Raw genomic sequence first — 17,060 nt, 5'->3', positions numbered from 1 at the left:
CCCAACTCGACGCATTCCCATACCAGTCCTCAGTATTTAGAATTGCTCCGCCTGCGTTAGGTTTTGTACTTGGCTGCATCCAATTTGTAGCCCGTATTAAATCCTGGGTATTGACTTGCTTTCTTTCAGAAGTCCAGTAATCACCAGCACCCTTGATCCATGAGCAACTGGAAAGAATAAAGGGCTCCTACACGCAAAACATCAAACCTGCGTCAAAACTGAATATAATGCTTTGCACATAATAAAGAGCAACTAATCAATGATACAAAGGTTTTTATTAACAAAATTTTAATGTACAAATATTATAAACGGATACATCAGGAATTAAACTGCATGGTGTTAAAAAAAAGTCAGGAGTAAGTAAGAGTGCAAGTAAATTGTTCATGATACAAGATATCTTTACAGCCAATGGGAAGAATAATTTGAACACAACACACGATTCTGTTTGCAGAATTTGCCACTGGGACATGGAACAAAACTTCCACCCTGAGCAATTTCCAACTATTTGGTTCAATAGCATATTCTGGATGGTTTCACATGTAAAAGACTGCAACTGTTACATGGTAAGCTACTGTAATTACAATGGCAAATAGATAGTGAAAGTAGACGAGACAGCTAACGAGAGTATCAAATGCTTCATTGGACGCAGCTGCAGGTTAATTTCCATTCCGCTGGCGTAGTTACTTGGATTGGCAAATAAGCATATTTAATAGGGAAAGTCTCCGTATGTGAATGAATCATTGAATCCCTACAGTGCAGTCCATCAAGTCTGCACCGACCACAATCCCACCCAGGCCCTATCCCCATAACCCGATACATTTACCCTAGCTAGACCTCCTGACACTAAGGGGCAATTTAGCACGGCCAATCCACCTAACCTACATTTCTTTGGAGTGTGGGAGGAAACCGGAGCGCCCGGAAGAAACCCACGCAGACACGGGGAGAACGTGCAAACTCCACACAGACAGTGACCCAAGCCGGGAATCGAACCCGGGTCCCTGGCGCTGTGAAGCAGCAGTGCTAACCACCGTGCCACCCAAGACTTTGTGAGCTTTGTAAAAAAAAAAGGCTTCCAATTCAAAACTTGTAACGCAAGTCAATTTTAGTCCCTTAAGAACAAATCTTGCTGCTTTTTCTAAAACGCTAATAGTCACATGGATGGGGAAATTCTGATTTCATTGTGGGAATAGGGGCCAGGAAAGGAATGCACACACCAGATTTCACTAACATATATATGAAATTTTCTGCGCTGGCCTCAACGTTTCAGATTTTTCTTCAGAAAGATTTCAACAACCCGTGGTTTTTGGCCACAGACTCCGTCCTGTCAATGTTCAGCTATGTTAACTGAGAATGCGAAGTAACATCGCAACAGTTACTGCAAACACACTTTGGCAAGTGCATAACTGCATTGTCGCAGTCTTTGCACCTCTCCCTTTTAAAAAGGTTCAAAATGCAATTCTTAAATTACTAGCAGAAGAGTCAACAACTAACCAAAGCTTATTTTTACAGCCCTAGTACATTTGGAAGTGATAATTATTGGTTTTCTAATGCCCATCTTTGTATAAGGGTATTTATAGTTCACTTTTCCTTTGATCACATTTATCCAGGAGTCACATTGCAGATTTCAAACATTAACTAAAATTACTAGGAATTAGCAAAGCCAACTATTATGTCCTTCTAATTCACTAATTGCATGACTGAACCATACTGCGGTGCTAACTAAGTTCATGATTCAACCACAGAATGAGGCTCACCACATAATTTGACCTCAGCCCTATCACGCTTCTCAATCAAAACTGACAAAGCACTGGAAGAAGCAACTATTCACTCTCAGCAGAACAAGATGGAGCGAGAAACTGAGTTATCTGTAGGTAGATATAAAGTCAACAGAGAGAACAGAAAGGTTGAAGATGTGTATGGTCCCATGAATTTCTCACTGCCCAAAACTAGTGGTAGCTTCACAGAGCACACTAAGAATCAGCAAGAAAGCAGTCAGAGGCATCTGCCTCCTGGCAATGACATACCAGAGACGTAAAGCGTGGTGACTAATGGTCCACAGTCCATCAGTGATAACCAAGAATTTCTGGAAATGTCCACTGACATCCAATCATCCAAGCTTTATTCACAGACTGCAGAGGAAGTAACACTGGCAATACAAGAGAAACGCAGAGAGCTGCAAGTTCTGCACAGTTGAATTTCGTGACGGTAGCATATCAAAGTTTTAAGAATGTTTCACTGCATGATTTTACCTCTTTTTCAGCTTCATTTTAGTCAACTTGTTAAAGAGTAAATAAGATAGCAAAAGAAAACAAACATAAATGGCATCTAATGCCAATAACCACTTACTAGTTGGCTGTCTCAAGTGTTTCTCTGCACTAACTTTCAACGTCGGGTGAATATGGCCGCCGCTGTATAACCGACCAAGATGCCCCAAACCCAATAACCCCCGATACCCCTGTCCTCAGTCACCCTGGACTTAGAAAGTGGAGAACCGACTTAAAAATGGTGAAAAAGGAACTCCTTCAATGGAGCCTGACCTAGGCCATATATTTAAAAATCCTTAAAACTTTTATCTACCAATTTTCTCCTTTTGTAGTATTCCCCCAGCTACACAGCCCAGACCATCTCCCCCTGCACTTCACCCACCTATGAAGGTATTATTCAACAGTGATCCATAAGCATCAGCAGATTGTATGGGTGGCAGGAAGCAGCACATCATGCCCAGACTTGGGCTCAGCCGACATTCATATAGATGCACTTCCAGCAGGGACCTGTTGATAGCAACCAGGAGCAAGGACACCGGACAACTTTCCCTTTCTCCAATCTGGAGGAAACACGGGCAAACGCAGTGCTCCGTCAACCCTCTCTGTTCAGTTCAGCTAACTCAGATAAGGCCAGATAGCCCTCCTTAAGAGCCTGCAGGTGATCTATAGCTAGATGTCGGTTGAACCCTGGTCAGGAAGGTGTTTTTTTAAGTTGCACATTCGGAAAATGAACCACCCGTCTTTCATTCCACCCCCCGCTGTGCAAGTTAAGTTTACCCGCATTCCACTTTGGCACTCATCTTGCAACATGTCACCGGCCCACTTTAGAGGGATCCTACAGGTGGGTTAGTTCGACAGATGGGAACAAGTTACTGAAAAGGAGACATTGTTATCCTGAGTGTTTAGTATGGCGATTCCACTATGAATCTAGCAATGGGACAGGAATGAGTTGCTCAGCCTCGAGAGAGATTATTTATAATATTATTATGCCATTCATAATAATCAGTATTGCCGTGCTGCTGTTTTACAAAATATTCTGCAAGAACTGCATACAAAGAGTATAAGCATTATACCTACAAAGCATAATATAGTGTCTATAGTATTACAAAAGATTCACTCATATTGAGGCTGGATAGTAGAGGACAGTCTATGTTAACCGATTTTTTTTTTTCTTAGACTAGGCAACTGAAACCAAAGAGCTTTTGCTTTCAATAGGTTCCATTGTTCTGCAAATTGGCAATATTCCCGTTAGAAATTAAAAAAAATATATCTTAAAAGCAAGTTTTTATATTTTAAAAAAACACATTTGCGATCCATTGTACTCCCTTCCACATTACAGTCTATTAGGGATTCACACAAAAATCCAACAGTTTATAAAGCCCTGTGTCGTATTCCCTGCTGTGTTCCAGAGATTTGCTGTAGTCAAACGTTTTCAGCTCCAGAGGCCTAGAGGAAATAAACAGCAGTAACAGCGCAAACTTAGACGACATGAACGACAGGATCAACATTTGATTGGGAAGAACAAGTATCCCTTTTTATTTCTGGCTTGTTTGATCACAAATTCAAATCTTCAGTGCACCTTAATTCAAATATATCCCAAGATGTTTTAAAGCTTATTTGCAAAAGCCTCTCCAAATAGTTTTTGATACTGCCACTGTTTTTCTTTTAAACAGTCCTGATAGTGGAATATTTGTGCTGGATTACAGGCAACCATATAGTTCATCATCAGTCATATAAGAACTAGGAGCAGGGGTAGGCCATCTGGCCCCTCGAGCCTGCTCCACCATTCAATAAGATAGAAACATAGAAAACTACAGCACAAAACAGGCCCTTCGGCCCCACAAGTTGTGCCGAACATATCCCTACCTTTTAGGCCTACCTATAACCCTCCATCCTATTAAGTCCCATGTACTCATCCAGGAGTCTCTTAAAAGACCCTATTGAGTTTGCCTCCACCACCACTGACGGCAGCCGATTCCACTCGCCCACCACCCTGAGAGAAAAACTTCCCCCTAACATTTCCCCTGTACCTACCCCCCAGAAAAGATCATGGCTGATCTTTTCATGGACTCAGCTCCACTTACCTGCCCACTCACCATAGCTCTTAATTCCTTTACTGTTAAAAAATTTATCTATCCTTGCCTTAAAAACATTCAATGAGGTAACCTCAACTGCTTCCTGGGCAGGGAATTCCATAGACTCACAACCTTTTGGGTGAAACGGTTCCTCCTCAACTCAGACCTAAATCTGCTCCCCCTTATTTTGAGGCTATGCCCCCTAGTTCTAGTTTCACCTGCCAGTGGAAGCAACCTCCCTGCTTCTATCTTATCTATTCCCTTCATAATCTTATATGTTTCTATAAGATCTCCCCTCATTCTTCTGAATTCCAATGAGTGTACCTCACTTATTAAGCAAAATACTTCAGAGACAGTCGTACTGATTGCTGGTGGTTTGACTAGCCCGTGATTATTATGATAAAGATAATGAACCCTTTAAATCATTCAGTGCAAAAGGATACAACCCCAATTCCTGCAGCACTCAGGAACATACAGAAAAGGGAGGACTTGCATTTATACAGCGTTTTTCACCATCATCGAACAGCTCAAAGCACTATCCAACTTTTCCTTCACCAAGGTTCTTAGTTTTAGACAGTTTTTTGAAAAATACAATCCTCAAAATGGAAGCTGTGCATTTATTGAGAATTGAGATACTGAAGGACCCTGCATCAAAAATTTGATCAATACTAATAATATATTCAGTTACCCATCTATGGAGTAGCACATCACTTCACTGATTGGCAACCATTAAATTTATTTATCGTCTAAATTGCTTCAAAACCATTTGTTGAGAATTACCCAAAGAGACCATCTGCCTGAAGGAAATCACTGGACACTGCTCATCAAGCAAGAACTTTACTTTAAAAATGTAACCCGCATTGACCCATGTCACTCCAACACCTGCATAAATTTATATTTTGAGAGATTAGTCTTCCTAACTGATTAAAAGTCACTTTCGACATTTCACTTATTTTGAGAATCACAGAAACATTATTGCACAGGAGACGGCCATTTGGTCCATCGTGACTGCACTGGTTCTCCAAATGAGCATTATGACTTAGTGCTGTTCTCCTGCCTTTTCTCCTGCATATTGTTTCTATTCAAATAATCATCTAATGCCCTCTTGCATGTCTCATTGAATCTGCCTCCTGCACACTGCTAGACAATGCACTCCAGACCCCCCAAAAAAAATCTTGCAACATATTTGCTTCTTTTGGAAATTACATCAGATCTGTACCCTTCTCATTCTTGCTCCTTTTATGAGCTGGAACAGTTTCTCCCCATTTACTCTGTCCAGCCTCCTCATAATTTTGAACATTTTATCAAATCTCCTCTTCGCATTTTTGTAAGGAGAACCCATTCCCAACCTCTCCAATCTATCCTCATAACTGAAGTTTCTCATCCCTGGAACCATTCTTGTAAATGTCCTCTGCATTCTGTCATAGAATCCTGACAGTACAAAAGGAGGCCATTTGGCCCTCGAGTCTGTACCAACCACAATCCCACCGAGGCCCTATTCCCATAACCCCACACATTTACCCTGCTAATCCATGACACAAGGGTCAATTTTAGCATGGTTAATCAACTTAACCCACACATCTTTGGACTGTGGGAGAAAACTGGAGCACCCGGAGGAAACCCATGTAGACATGGAGAGAAAGTGCAAACTCCACACAGACAATGACCAAAGCCGGAATCGAACCTGGTCCCTGACGCTGTGAGGCAGCAGTGCTAACCACTGCGCCACCATGCCGCCCAATGCGTTCACATCCTTTCGTGTGGCTCCCAGAACTGTAGACAATATTCCAGCTAAGGTCTAACTGGTCTAAGTTTAGCATAACCTGCTAGTTGCAATGGCATGAGTTTACCATCGGATTGAGAGAGAGAGACAGACTGAGACCAAGAGCAACAAATAGTGGCTGAATGTGTGCATATTTGGCACTAAGTCTCCTATTGTGGAGATTAAGGTCGTTGTGAAGCAGTGTTTACCACTTTTAGCTTCAGGATCAAAGGCTGTGGACTGAATCCTCAACCTAGAGACTTGAGCACCAAATCAAGGTTGACATTCTAGTGCATTACTGAGGGAATGCTGCACTGTCAGAGACGCAGTCTGATGGGCGAGATATTCGATCAAAGCCCCTTCTACCTTCTGAGATAGACATGGCGTGAATTATGAAGAAGAGCAGGGGAGTTCTGGCAAACATTGATTCCTAAACTAACATCACTAAAACCAATGATATGGCCATTAACACATGCCTGTTTTTGGGACCTCTTTTTGTGCAAATTGGGGGCTACATTTCCGAAGGAACACTGATCATAATTCAAAAGTACTTCATTGGCTGTAAAGCATTTGGGTGTTCCTGAGAATTTGAAAGGTGCTATATAAATGCAAATTTCCCTTTCCTTAAGAAAGTTTTTAAAAAAATACTCAAACCAGTTGCCTTTTATATACACTTTTCTTTTTACATAAACAAGCCAGCAACACAGGGATGCTTGCGCAGAATACAAATTTGTACACAACAAAATACACAGAACATCGTAACATGCAATATAAAAACCGAAATGTTGAAAGACAAAAAAAGTCAAGGGGGTGAAAGCAAGTTAGAAATAAATTTGCTACTCCCCTCACAACATGCAAACGAAAATGAAATGGTAAATGAAAGACAGCTCGAACAAGGGAGTGTAGTTCAGCCACTGCACAATTCTGTAATAAATCCACCGTCCCACTGCAATGATTAGGTGATGAGAAAAGTGCACCGGGAGATTATAAAAATGTCATAGCTCAAAGGTACAAATGAACAAAGAGAAAAAAATGTTTCAAAGACGACAATGGGTGGGTTTTTACGGCCTCACTTGTCCTGAAACCGTAAAATCCCACCCCAAGGTCAACGGAATTTTCCGTGGGCTGCCCCTCGCCCGCACCAATTCCCATGGCGGGCGGGACAGTAAAATTCCAGCCAATGTGTTATTCATCATTCTAGACTTCTGAAAATTTGCTGCATCTACATGGTGAAATTAACATCTTAAGGGAAAAAAAAACTTACAAGGTGAAACCGAACCAGATCACACCACCTCACGGCAAGACTTTGAACAACAGACAACATATCCTCAACAATGTGCAAACGTTTATACATTTGAACACACGGGCTGGAATCTTACCACCGTTCACACCGCCGAGATTTTCCCAACACACCGCACTGAATGGAGATTCGGCTGGCCGCAAAATTCTCCGACTTCGCTGCAGCGGGAGCGTGGTGTGAATGGTCGGCAAGATCACGTCCCAGATCATTCACAAATATGAATTCCATTCCAGCCAACAATTTACATCTTTTTCAGTCATTACAAAAGAAAAAAAAAATGATTTTAACATGAATTAAAGCCTGCTTGTTCCAGCTCTAAAAAGCCAAGAAAAGAAATGGGTGTTGCTAGTGTGATCTGGCCATACATGAAGCTGAGTAAATCTACTCCTAAGTTTAAACAAAAAAAAAACAAGGATTAATACAACTTAAACTTGTGCCAAGGAAAAACAACGAGGTATATTTCCAGCAAGGAAGCTCTGACAAAATGTCACATTTGTGAAAGGAGCAGTATTTAACCTGCGCCAAAGAGGTATGGTCCCCGAATCCCAGCACCGAGGTTTTCTTAGTTCATCGACTGCTATTGCACAATTTTTGTCAAATCATGGATGGGGTTAGCAGATGCTACACTGCCTGGCAAGAGCAGGGAGTAAAGCTGATTGGGCAACTATAGGCTGAGCCCACAGTGCAGAATATAATCAAAGATGCAGGATAAATTATTATGAAGACCATATAAGTGATGGGATTAAATTTCCATGCCTGGTTTATATTGCAATCAGAAACAGAGTGGAGTGTGCACGCTTCTAAAAGATAAATGCTATTCCATGGAACCTCGACAGCACAGGAAGAGGCCATTTGGCCCATTGAGAGTGCACTGACTCTCTGAAGCAGCATTTTTCTCAGGCTCATTGCCCTATCCCCATAGCCCAGCGGATTTACTGTGGCTAATCTACCTAATCTACACATCTTTGGACACTTAAGGGGCAATTTCCCAAGGCCAATCCACTCAATCTACACAACTTGGGGCACTAAGGGGCAATTCAGTATGGCCAATCCACCTAACCAGCGCATCTTAGAACTGTGGGAGGAAACCGGAGCATCCGGAGGAAACACACGCAGACACGGAGAACGTGCAGACTCCACACGGATAATCACCCAAGGCCGGAATTGAACCCGGAGCCCTGGCACTGTGCCACCTATGGTGTCAGTTGACTGCTACTACAGACGGGGTACGAAATAAGGAAAATAATTCTCCCATCCAGCTGATCGGCAAATAGAGAAAGAGGAAGAGCAGGATATCCTGGGTGATGCACAAAGCAAAGACTTCACCAGAGTGAGACCAGTCTACAAAGATAGAAAGGGACAGGTAGTAACAGTGAAATTCCTGGAGGGTGGTCAATTCCTCACTGGCACCTACCATTGGTTTCATCTCTGCTCCACCACCGCCTGCTGATCGCATTGCTTTCCTACTATTGTCCATGAATTCCTAGAACAGAAACAAGACAACCCACTGAAAGTTGGAGATGCAACTGAGAACCACTCGAACTTAAAAAGCCATGAAGAATGCAACCTGAAGAACATCTGATTAGATTTCTCTCAAGTGCCTGTTCACCTAAACAATAAGTCAGTTCATAGAGTCCCTACAGTGCAGGAGGCCGCCATTTGGTCCATCGACTCTGCACCGACCACAATACCACCCAGGCCCTATCCCCGTAATCCCACATATTTACCTTGCTGATCCCCCTGACACTAAAGGAACAATTTAGCATGGCCAATCAACCTAATGTTGGAGTGTGGGAGGAAACCGGAGCACCGGAGGAAACCCATGGGGACACAGGGAGAATGTGCAGACTCTGCACAGACAGTGACCCAAGGCCGGAATTGAACCCGGGTCCCGGGCGCTGTGAAGCAGCAGTGCTAAGCACTGTGCCATCGTGCTGCCCCGATAGTTAACCATTTCATTAAGTTTATGAAAGAAAGAATTTCTGTCCTGCCAGTGCATATCTTTCAATTGCACTATTAAGTCTTACATTTACTAAAATGGATGCAGCGATGTTAAAACATTTTTTGATGTGTTTCTACAAACTTTATGCCATATTTCAGCTCATTAACAATAGTTATCAACTTGCATCCAAAGGAATACTAATATTTTTTGATGGTATTGGAGAGAGAGGAAGACAGCAGCATTGTGGAATGAAAGGTGTAACTTTTTATTCCTTCGTGGGACATGGGCGTCGCTGGCTGGCCAGCATTTATTGCCCATCCCTAGTTGCTCTTGGAGGGCAGTTGAGAGCCAACCTCATTGCAGTGGTTCTGGAATCGCATGCAAGTCAGACAAGGTAAGACCAGGATTTTCTTCCCGAAAGGACATTAGTGAACCAGATGGGTTTTTCCGACAATCGACAATGGTTTCACGGTCATCAGTAGATTCTTAATTCCAGATGTATTTTATTGAATTCAAATTCTACCATCTGCCGTGGCTCAACTTGAAGCACATGGATAGATCTGGGGCCCAGGCTGAAAAACTGCAAACCGCAGGTTGACACAACACGAATCCAAAATTCCCAAAATGGCAAAATCCTAACCTTAATCCAGCATAAAACGTGGCAATGTATTGCCGACACAAAGCTGCTGGCAATCTCTTGAAATCAGGGCACTCACAAGAGTTCCCCATGAACTTACCATTAAACTTTTATCCATGTAATACTCGTGTCCGGGAGACCCATCGTTGTTTTTGGAGTCAACAGCAAAGCAGAGGAAGAGAACGTCCACCACCATCTCGTACGTGGACAAGAAGCAGTGTGACACAAAGAAGGCAAACAGGCAAACTATGATGAGCGGCAGGACCCACACGGTGTAATCACGTTGGTGATTGAGCAGTAGGATCCCAATAAAACCTGTGATTAGCACAATGAGCACCTGGAAATAAAAGGATGAATAACAGCTTACTGAATGGCATTGCAAGTGAACAGTGCAAAAGATTACAAACATTCTGCAACTGTGTCAATTCAGTGTGTATACTTTCAAATGTGGAGGTACTTGAACACAGACAGGAGCTGTCAAACTGTTTATCGGAAAATAAAATCTTCAAATCCTTTTACAGAACTCTCAAATCGCTAGATGGGGCACCAGCTACTCAGTAAAATGGCTGCAGGCAGCACAAATCTTCATTTTAAATTCAAATGATCAGCAAACCTCAAACAACGATGAAGTGGCTCCTTACATGCACTTACAAAATTGGCACCACTGCAGAAACACTAATGGACAATAGAGGCACTGCCCAGAATTTTAAAGAGATACATAAATTGATTTTTAATGTTGCAGTTGACAGAAATTAAAATGGCTGGGTTTGTTGCCCATATTGCGCAGTTCTAGGGTTTTACTCTGGGCAGGTTTAGGAGAATGAATAAAGGAAAAAAAAATGTTCAGGCCAGCATTCTTATTTCCCCGTTTTACTGGTGTTTCATTTTAAAATAAACAAGAACAGTTCAGACCAAAGAACAAAGAACAGTACAGTACAGGAAACAGGCCCTTCGGCCCTCCAAGCCTGTGCCGCTCCTTGGTCCAACTAGACCAATCGTTTGTATCCCTCCATTCCCAGGCTGCTCATGTGACTATCCAGGTAAGTCTTAAACGATGTCAGCGTGCCTGCCTCCACCACCCTACTTGGCAGCGCATTCCAGGCCCCCACCACCCTCTGTGTAAAAAACGTCCCTCTGATGTCTGAGTTATACTTCGCCCCTCTCAGCTTGAGCCCGTGACCCCTCGTGATCGTCACCTCCGACCTGGGAAAAAGCTTCCCACTGTTCACCCTATCTATACCCTATCTATACCCTTCATACCAGTAATCTTATTTCCCCGTTTTAAAGTATACAAGACTAGTTCGGATCAGTATTCTTATTTCCCCGTTTTACTGGAGTTCCATTTTAAAGTACACAACAACATTTTGGACTAGTATTCTTATTTCCCCGTTTCATGCCATTTCGGAGAGTCAGTGCAGACTTGATGGGCAGAATGGCCTCTTCCTGCACTATAGTGATTCTATGTTTCTGTGGCAATAAAGCAGACCTGTGAACCCCCTCTCCCATATTAATATGAGACCTACATTATGACATAGGGTTAATATGAAGCAGAGAACTGAAAGGTTAGTGCATACTGATGAGAAACAGGCCTGATTCTCTTCTCACCCCATTCTCTACTGGGACAAGTTCCATAAACCTGACTTGCAATCCCTGCAGTATAAGGGATAGCGGCTGGGGGAGGGGGAAGAGAGATCTGATTGAGATGTTTAAAATGAGAATAGCAATTAGAATCATAGAATCCCTACAGTGCAGAAAGAGGCCATTCGGCCCATTCAGCCTGCACTGACAACAATCCCACCCAGGCTCTATCCCTAAAATCCCACATATTTATCTCCCTGACACAAAAGGGTAATTTATCATGGCAAATCAACCTAACCTACCCATATTTGGATGGGATAGAATTGGAGAAACATTCGGGAAAGCAGCCAGCATAATCAAGGACCCCACGCACCCCAGACATACTTTCTTCTACCTTCTTCCATTGGGAAAAAGATACAAAAGTCTGAAAACGCATACCAGCAGACTCAAGAACAATTTCTTCTGTGTTGCCATCAGACTTTTGAATGGTCCTATCATATATTAAATTGGTCCTTCTCTAGACCGTAGCTATGACTGTAACACAAAGGGTGCACAGCGGCAGGCACTGCTGCCTCACAGCGCCAGGGATCCAGGTTCGATTTCAGCCTCGGGTCACTATTTGTGTGGAGTTTGTATGTCCTCCCCGCGTCTGCGTGGGTTTTCTCCGGGTGCTCCGGTTTCCTCCCACAAAGATGTGCGGGTTAGGTGGATTGGCCGTGCTAAATTGCCCCTTTGTCAGGAGGATTAGCAGGGTAAATAAGTGGATAGGGCTTGGCTGGGATTGTTGTCAGTACAGATTCGATGGGCCAAATGAGCTCCTTCTGCACTTAGGGATTCTATGATTTTATGACTACATTCTGCACCCTCTGCTTTCCTTTTCCACTATGTACTCTACGAACAGTATGTTTTGCCTATATAGCATGCACGAAACAATACTTTTTTGCTGTATTCCAATACATGTGACAATAAATAAATCAAACCAAAAGTTCTCTCCTCCTCCCAGAAGTGATAACTTTTGAAAAATCCAAACTGGTTGTCTCCTAACCGCTAACTTATTGCATTTTCACTCCTAGACTCACCGCTCAGTGAAGCCTGCACCCTTGCTCTTGCATCCATCATTTAAAATAAACTCTTTAAGAAACCGATTATAGGAATAAATCTTTTGAGGATCATAAGCCATTCGTAAAACAGGGTCAGGCCTAAGAGTCTGCTGAGGTGGGGACTGCTGGAAAACAAAATCATAACGGGAGTCACCATATCAGACTTAAAGATACAAACCTTTCCCAGAAACAGCACAAAGTCACCGACTGTGTTTATAGCGGCCACTTTTAAAGCGTTCTCCACCAGGATCAGTAAGGCGTCCCTGGCGGATGTGCAGAAGCTGGTGCTGTTTATGGCTGTCGCCACATACGCATTCTGTCAAAATAGAACACATTTAAAAGACCATTAACACTCCAAAGAAAATCCCTGGAACTCCTTCACAGAACAATCCTCTGGTTAACCCAAACGCACATGGTGGACAGCAGGGACCACAGCAGAAAACGCTGAAAAATCTCAGCAGGCCTGACAGCATCTGTGGAGAGGGGATAGAACCAACGTTTCAATCCAGATGACTCCCCAACATCCGCAGTATTTTTGCCTTTATCTTAGGGCACAGCAGGCCTTATTCCCAGCAAAAAAATAAACTCATGAGAAAATGTGAAAGTTTTTTTTTTGCAGTGTTTCTCCATCAATATCTAACAATCTTAACCACAAAGGACATACCCCTCAATACTCTAGATAACAAATTCACACAAATGGGCAATTCGAAAGGTCAGGGAGCACTTGGGGAAGCAGTGGCCGGAGTTCAGGTTCACTAAAGCAGTCAAATGAAGGCCAAGAAACTGCGAACATTTCTTAGAAGCTACGTCTAACTTGGTGAATTCGGTCGGTGGGCTATTGCTGTAAAATTATTGGCAACAACCCCAGATTCAGACAGTAAATCCAAAATGGGGCGGCACGGTAGCACAGTGGTTAGCACTGCTGCTTCACAGCTCCAGGGACCTGGGTTCAATTCCCGGCTCGGGTCGCTGTCTGTGCGGAGTTTGCACATTCTCCTTGTGTCTGCATGGGTTTCCTCCGGGTGCTCCGGTTTCCTCCCACAGGCCAAAGATGTGCGGGTTAGGTTGATTGGCCAAGCTAACTTGCCCCTTAGTGTCCCGGGATGCATAGATTAGAGGGATTAGCGGGTAAATATGTTGGGATATGGGGATAGGGCCTGGGTGGGATTGTTGTCGGTGCAGACTCAATGGGCCGAATGGCCTCTTTCTGCACTGTAAGGGTTCTATGGTTCTAAAATCATCTAATGTTCAAGAGGCATCAAGCTCAGAGGGGCAGAACACGAAGGACATAGTTCAGATTATAGAACGACTTGGACAAAGTAGGCAAGTGGACGGAACGATGAGAAATTTAATGCAGACCAGTGTAAAATGCTGCACAAAAGGAAGGGAAGCAGATGAGGCAAGTTGTGGCAAAATGTTTTAAAGTTTATATATTAGTGTCGCAAGTAGGCTTACATTAACACTGAATCATAGAATAGAATCCCTACGGTGCAGAAGGAGGCCATTCGGCCCATCGAGTCTGCACCGACCACAATCCCACCCAGGCCCTACCCCCACATATTTTACCCGCTAATCCCTCTAACCTACGCATTTCAGGACTCTAAGGGGCAATTTTTAACCTGGCCAATCAACCTAACCCGCACATCTTTGGACTGCACTGGAAGTTACTGTGAAAATCTCTTGGTCGCCACATACACTGAGGGAGAATTTAGCATGGCCAACGCACCTAACCAGCACGTATTTCGGACTGTAGGAGGAAACCGGAGCACCCAGAGGGAAACCCACGCAGATACGAGGAGAACGTGCAGACTCCATACAGACAGTGACCCAAGCCTGGAATCGAACCCAGGTCCCTGGTGGTGTGAGACAACAGTGCTAACCACTGTACCGCCCGAAGGAAGAAGTTAAAAGCACCTTGATATTAGAGTTCTAAATGTGTTGAACATGTACAGAATGGCATTAGCAAAACTGAAAGGTTATTGAGCCACATGGAAGAAAAAAAGCATACTTTAAATTAAATGGTGGGAGTTGAACAAGGAGACGCAAGCTCAAATCAGTAAAAGGTCATAAAAGGAAAATACTGCGGATGCTGGAAATTTGAAATGAAGACAGAAAATGAGGGGGGTTCGTATAAAGGGAACAGATAAGTTGGAGCAAGGAGGTTGTTTCCACTGACAAGTGACTAGAACTAGGGGGCAGAGCCTCAAAATTACATTAACTGCTCCCCCTAGCAGATTTAGGACTGAGTTAAAGTTGATCTTTCTCTATACCCTAGCTATGACTGTAACACTACATTCTGAACCCTCATCTTTGCTTCTCTATTAACGGTATGTTTTGTCTGTATAGTGCGCAAGAAACAATACTTTTCACTGTATACTAATACATGTGACAATAATAAATCAAATCAAACCAAAATCAAATCACCCAAAGAGTTGTTAATCTGTGGAATTCCCTGCCCAGTGAAGCAGTTGAGGCTACCACATTGAATGTTTTTAAGGCAAAGATAGATAGATTTTTGAACAGTAAAGGAATTAAAGGTTATGGTGACTGGAGTGGAGTCCACGAAAAGATCAGCCATGATCTTATTGAATGGCTGAACAGGCTTGAGGGGCCAAATGGCCAACTCCTACTCCTGGTTCTTATGTTCTTAAAATGCTGGAAAAACTCAGCTGGAGGCAAGATGGTTAGCACTGCTGCCCCACAGCGCCAGGAACCCAGGTTCGGTTCCTGGCTTGGGTCACTGTCTGTGTGGAATTTGCACGTTCTCCTCATGTCTGCGTGGGTTTCCTCCGGGTGCTCTGGTTTCCTCCCAGTCTGAAAGACGTGCTGGTTAGGTGCATTGGCCGTGCTAAATTCTCCCTCGGTGTAGCTGAACAGGTGTCAGAATGTGGCGACTAGGGGATTTTCACAGTAACTTCATTGCAGTGTTAATGTAAGCCTACTAATAAATAAACTTTACTTTAATTATTAAGGGAGTGAAAGACATTTTCCTAAAGGTAGTTAAACAGCAGGAGCAAGCCAATAGGCAGAAGTCGGCAAGCAGAGCGAATGAGACATGAAGACAATGAACATAGTTGAATAATCAAACAGTAGTCTCAACATACTTGACAAAGGAGGTTAGTTAGGGGTTTCATGGGGGAACAGAGAGTTAACAAAGAAACAGATTACACACAATAAGAACTGGGTAAATTAGCTTGAAACCAAAATAGGCAGCTGGGTAAATTGCACAAAGGAATGAAATAAACAAGTGTGCTGTTGGGAAGTGAACAAGAGAACAGAATGGGGGCATGCAATTCCATAATCAGACATCAGGGGGAGCAGTGCCATTGCAATGTCTGCCGGCCATTATCCAGATTATCAAAACATTAAGTGGCCGTGCCAGAGGTGGTGCCAGATCCCCACTACAACCTGGAAGGACAGACATTTCCTTCCAACAAGTGCTCTGCTGTTTCTCTCTGGATGGGAAAGGCACTCTTAACAGTAGTGTTCAGACATGGGAACTTTTAAAATGCACCTTAATGAGGGCACAGTGGTTAGTGTTGCTGCCTCACAGCGCCAGGGACCCGGGTTCAATTCCCGGCTTGGGTGGGTCACTGTCTGTGCGGAATCTGCACATTCTCCCCGTGTCTGCATGGGTTTCCTCTGGGTGTCCGAAAGACGAATTTGCTATCATAAAGAGCAGTAAACAGCAATAGAAGTGCAATCTGGATAAACAGGCGAGTGAATGGAATAGAAAACTATATTGACGGGGTTAAGAGATAAGTTGTTAATAGGGTTCAAGCTGGCTGCTGAAGTCAAAACCACGAGAGAATCTTTCTTCATTGACTTGTTCAGTCTCTCAGCTATCGTATGAGGAATGGTTGAGGACTCTGGATCTGTACTTGGAGTTTAGAAGCATAAGGGGGGATCTTATTGAAACTTCCAAGATACTGCGAGGCCTGGATAGAGTGGATGTGGAAAGGATGCTTCCACTAGTAGGAAAAACTGGAACCAGAGGGCACAGCCTCAGGCTATAGGGACGATCCTTTAAAACAGAGATGAGGAATTTCTTCAGCCAGAGAGTGGTGAATCTGTGGAACTCTTTGCCGCAGAAGGCTGTGGAGGCCGGGTCGTTGAGTATCTTTAAAACAGAGGTAGATAGGTTCTTGATTAATAAGGGGATCAGGGGTTATGGGGAAAAAGCAGGAGAATGGAGATGAGAAAAATATCAGCCATGATTGAATGGCGGAGCAGACTCGATGGATCAAGTGGCCTAATTCTGCTCCTATGTCTTAAGGTCTCTTCTCCCAGGAAAACCTAATACCCCAGCCATCCCCTATTTATCAGAACCAGGAGACCATAATATAATGCAGATGAGGTAACCACTACATCACAGAATCAAGGCACAGATTTAAATTCCACC

General features: G+C 43.4%; 1 protein-coding gene across 2 annotated transcripts in view; it reads right to left on the bottom strand.

Annotated features, from left to right (window-relative positions):
• Nucleotides 1–257: 257 nt before the first annotated feature.
• LOC144494771 (choline transporter-like protein 1) overlaps nt 258–17,060 on the bottom strand; it is a 92,571-nt gene continuing 75,768 nt past the window's right edge. Inside the window, exons 13-16 of one of the 2 annotated variants that reach the window (XM_078214084.1) lie at nt 12,837–12,974; nt 10,081–10,317; nt 8,816–8,884; nt 258–3,710 (exon numbers count right to left, since the gene is read on the bottom strand). In XM_078214084.1, coding sequence (XP_078070210.1) covers nt 3,687–3,710; nt 8,816–8,884; nt 10,081–10,317; nt 12,837–12,974 — 468 coding nt within the window. In that variant the 3' untranslated portion in view covers nt 258–3,686. Of the gene's footprint in view, nt 3,711–5,633; nt 7,789–8,815; nt 8,885–10,080; nt 10,318–12,836; nt 12,975–17,060 lie in introns of those variants that run through there. The other variant, XM_078214086.1, reaches the window with a different exon arrangement.

Source organism: Mustelus asterias, chromosome 6, assembly GCF_964213995.1.
Source record: "Mustelus asterias chromosome 6, sMusAst1.hap1.1, whole genome shotgun sequence".
Classification (NCBI taxonomy): domain Eukaryota; kingdom Metazoa; phylum Chordata; class Chondrichthyes; order Carcharhiniformes; family Triakidae; genus Mustelus; species Mustelus asterias.
This window is presented reverse-complemented; position numbering and strand designations above follow the sequence as displayed.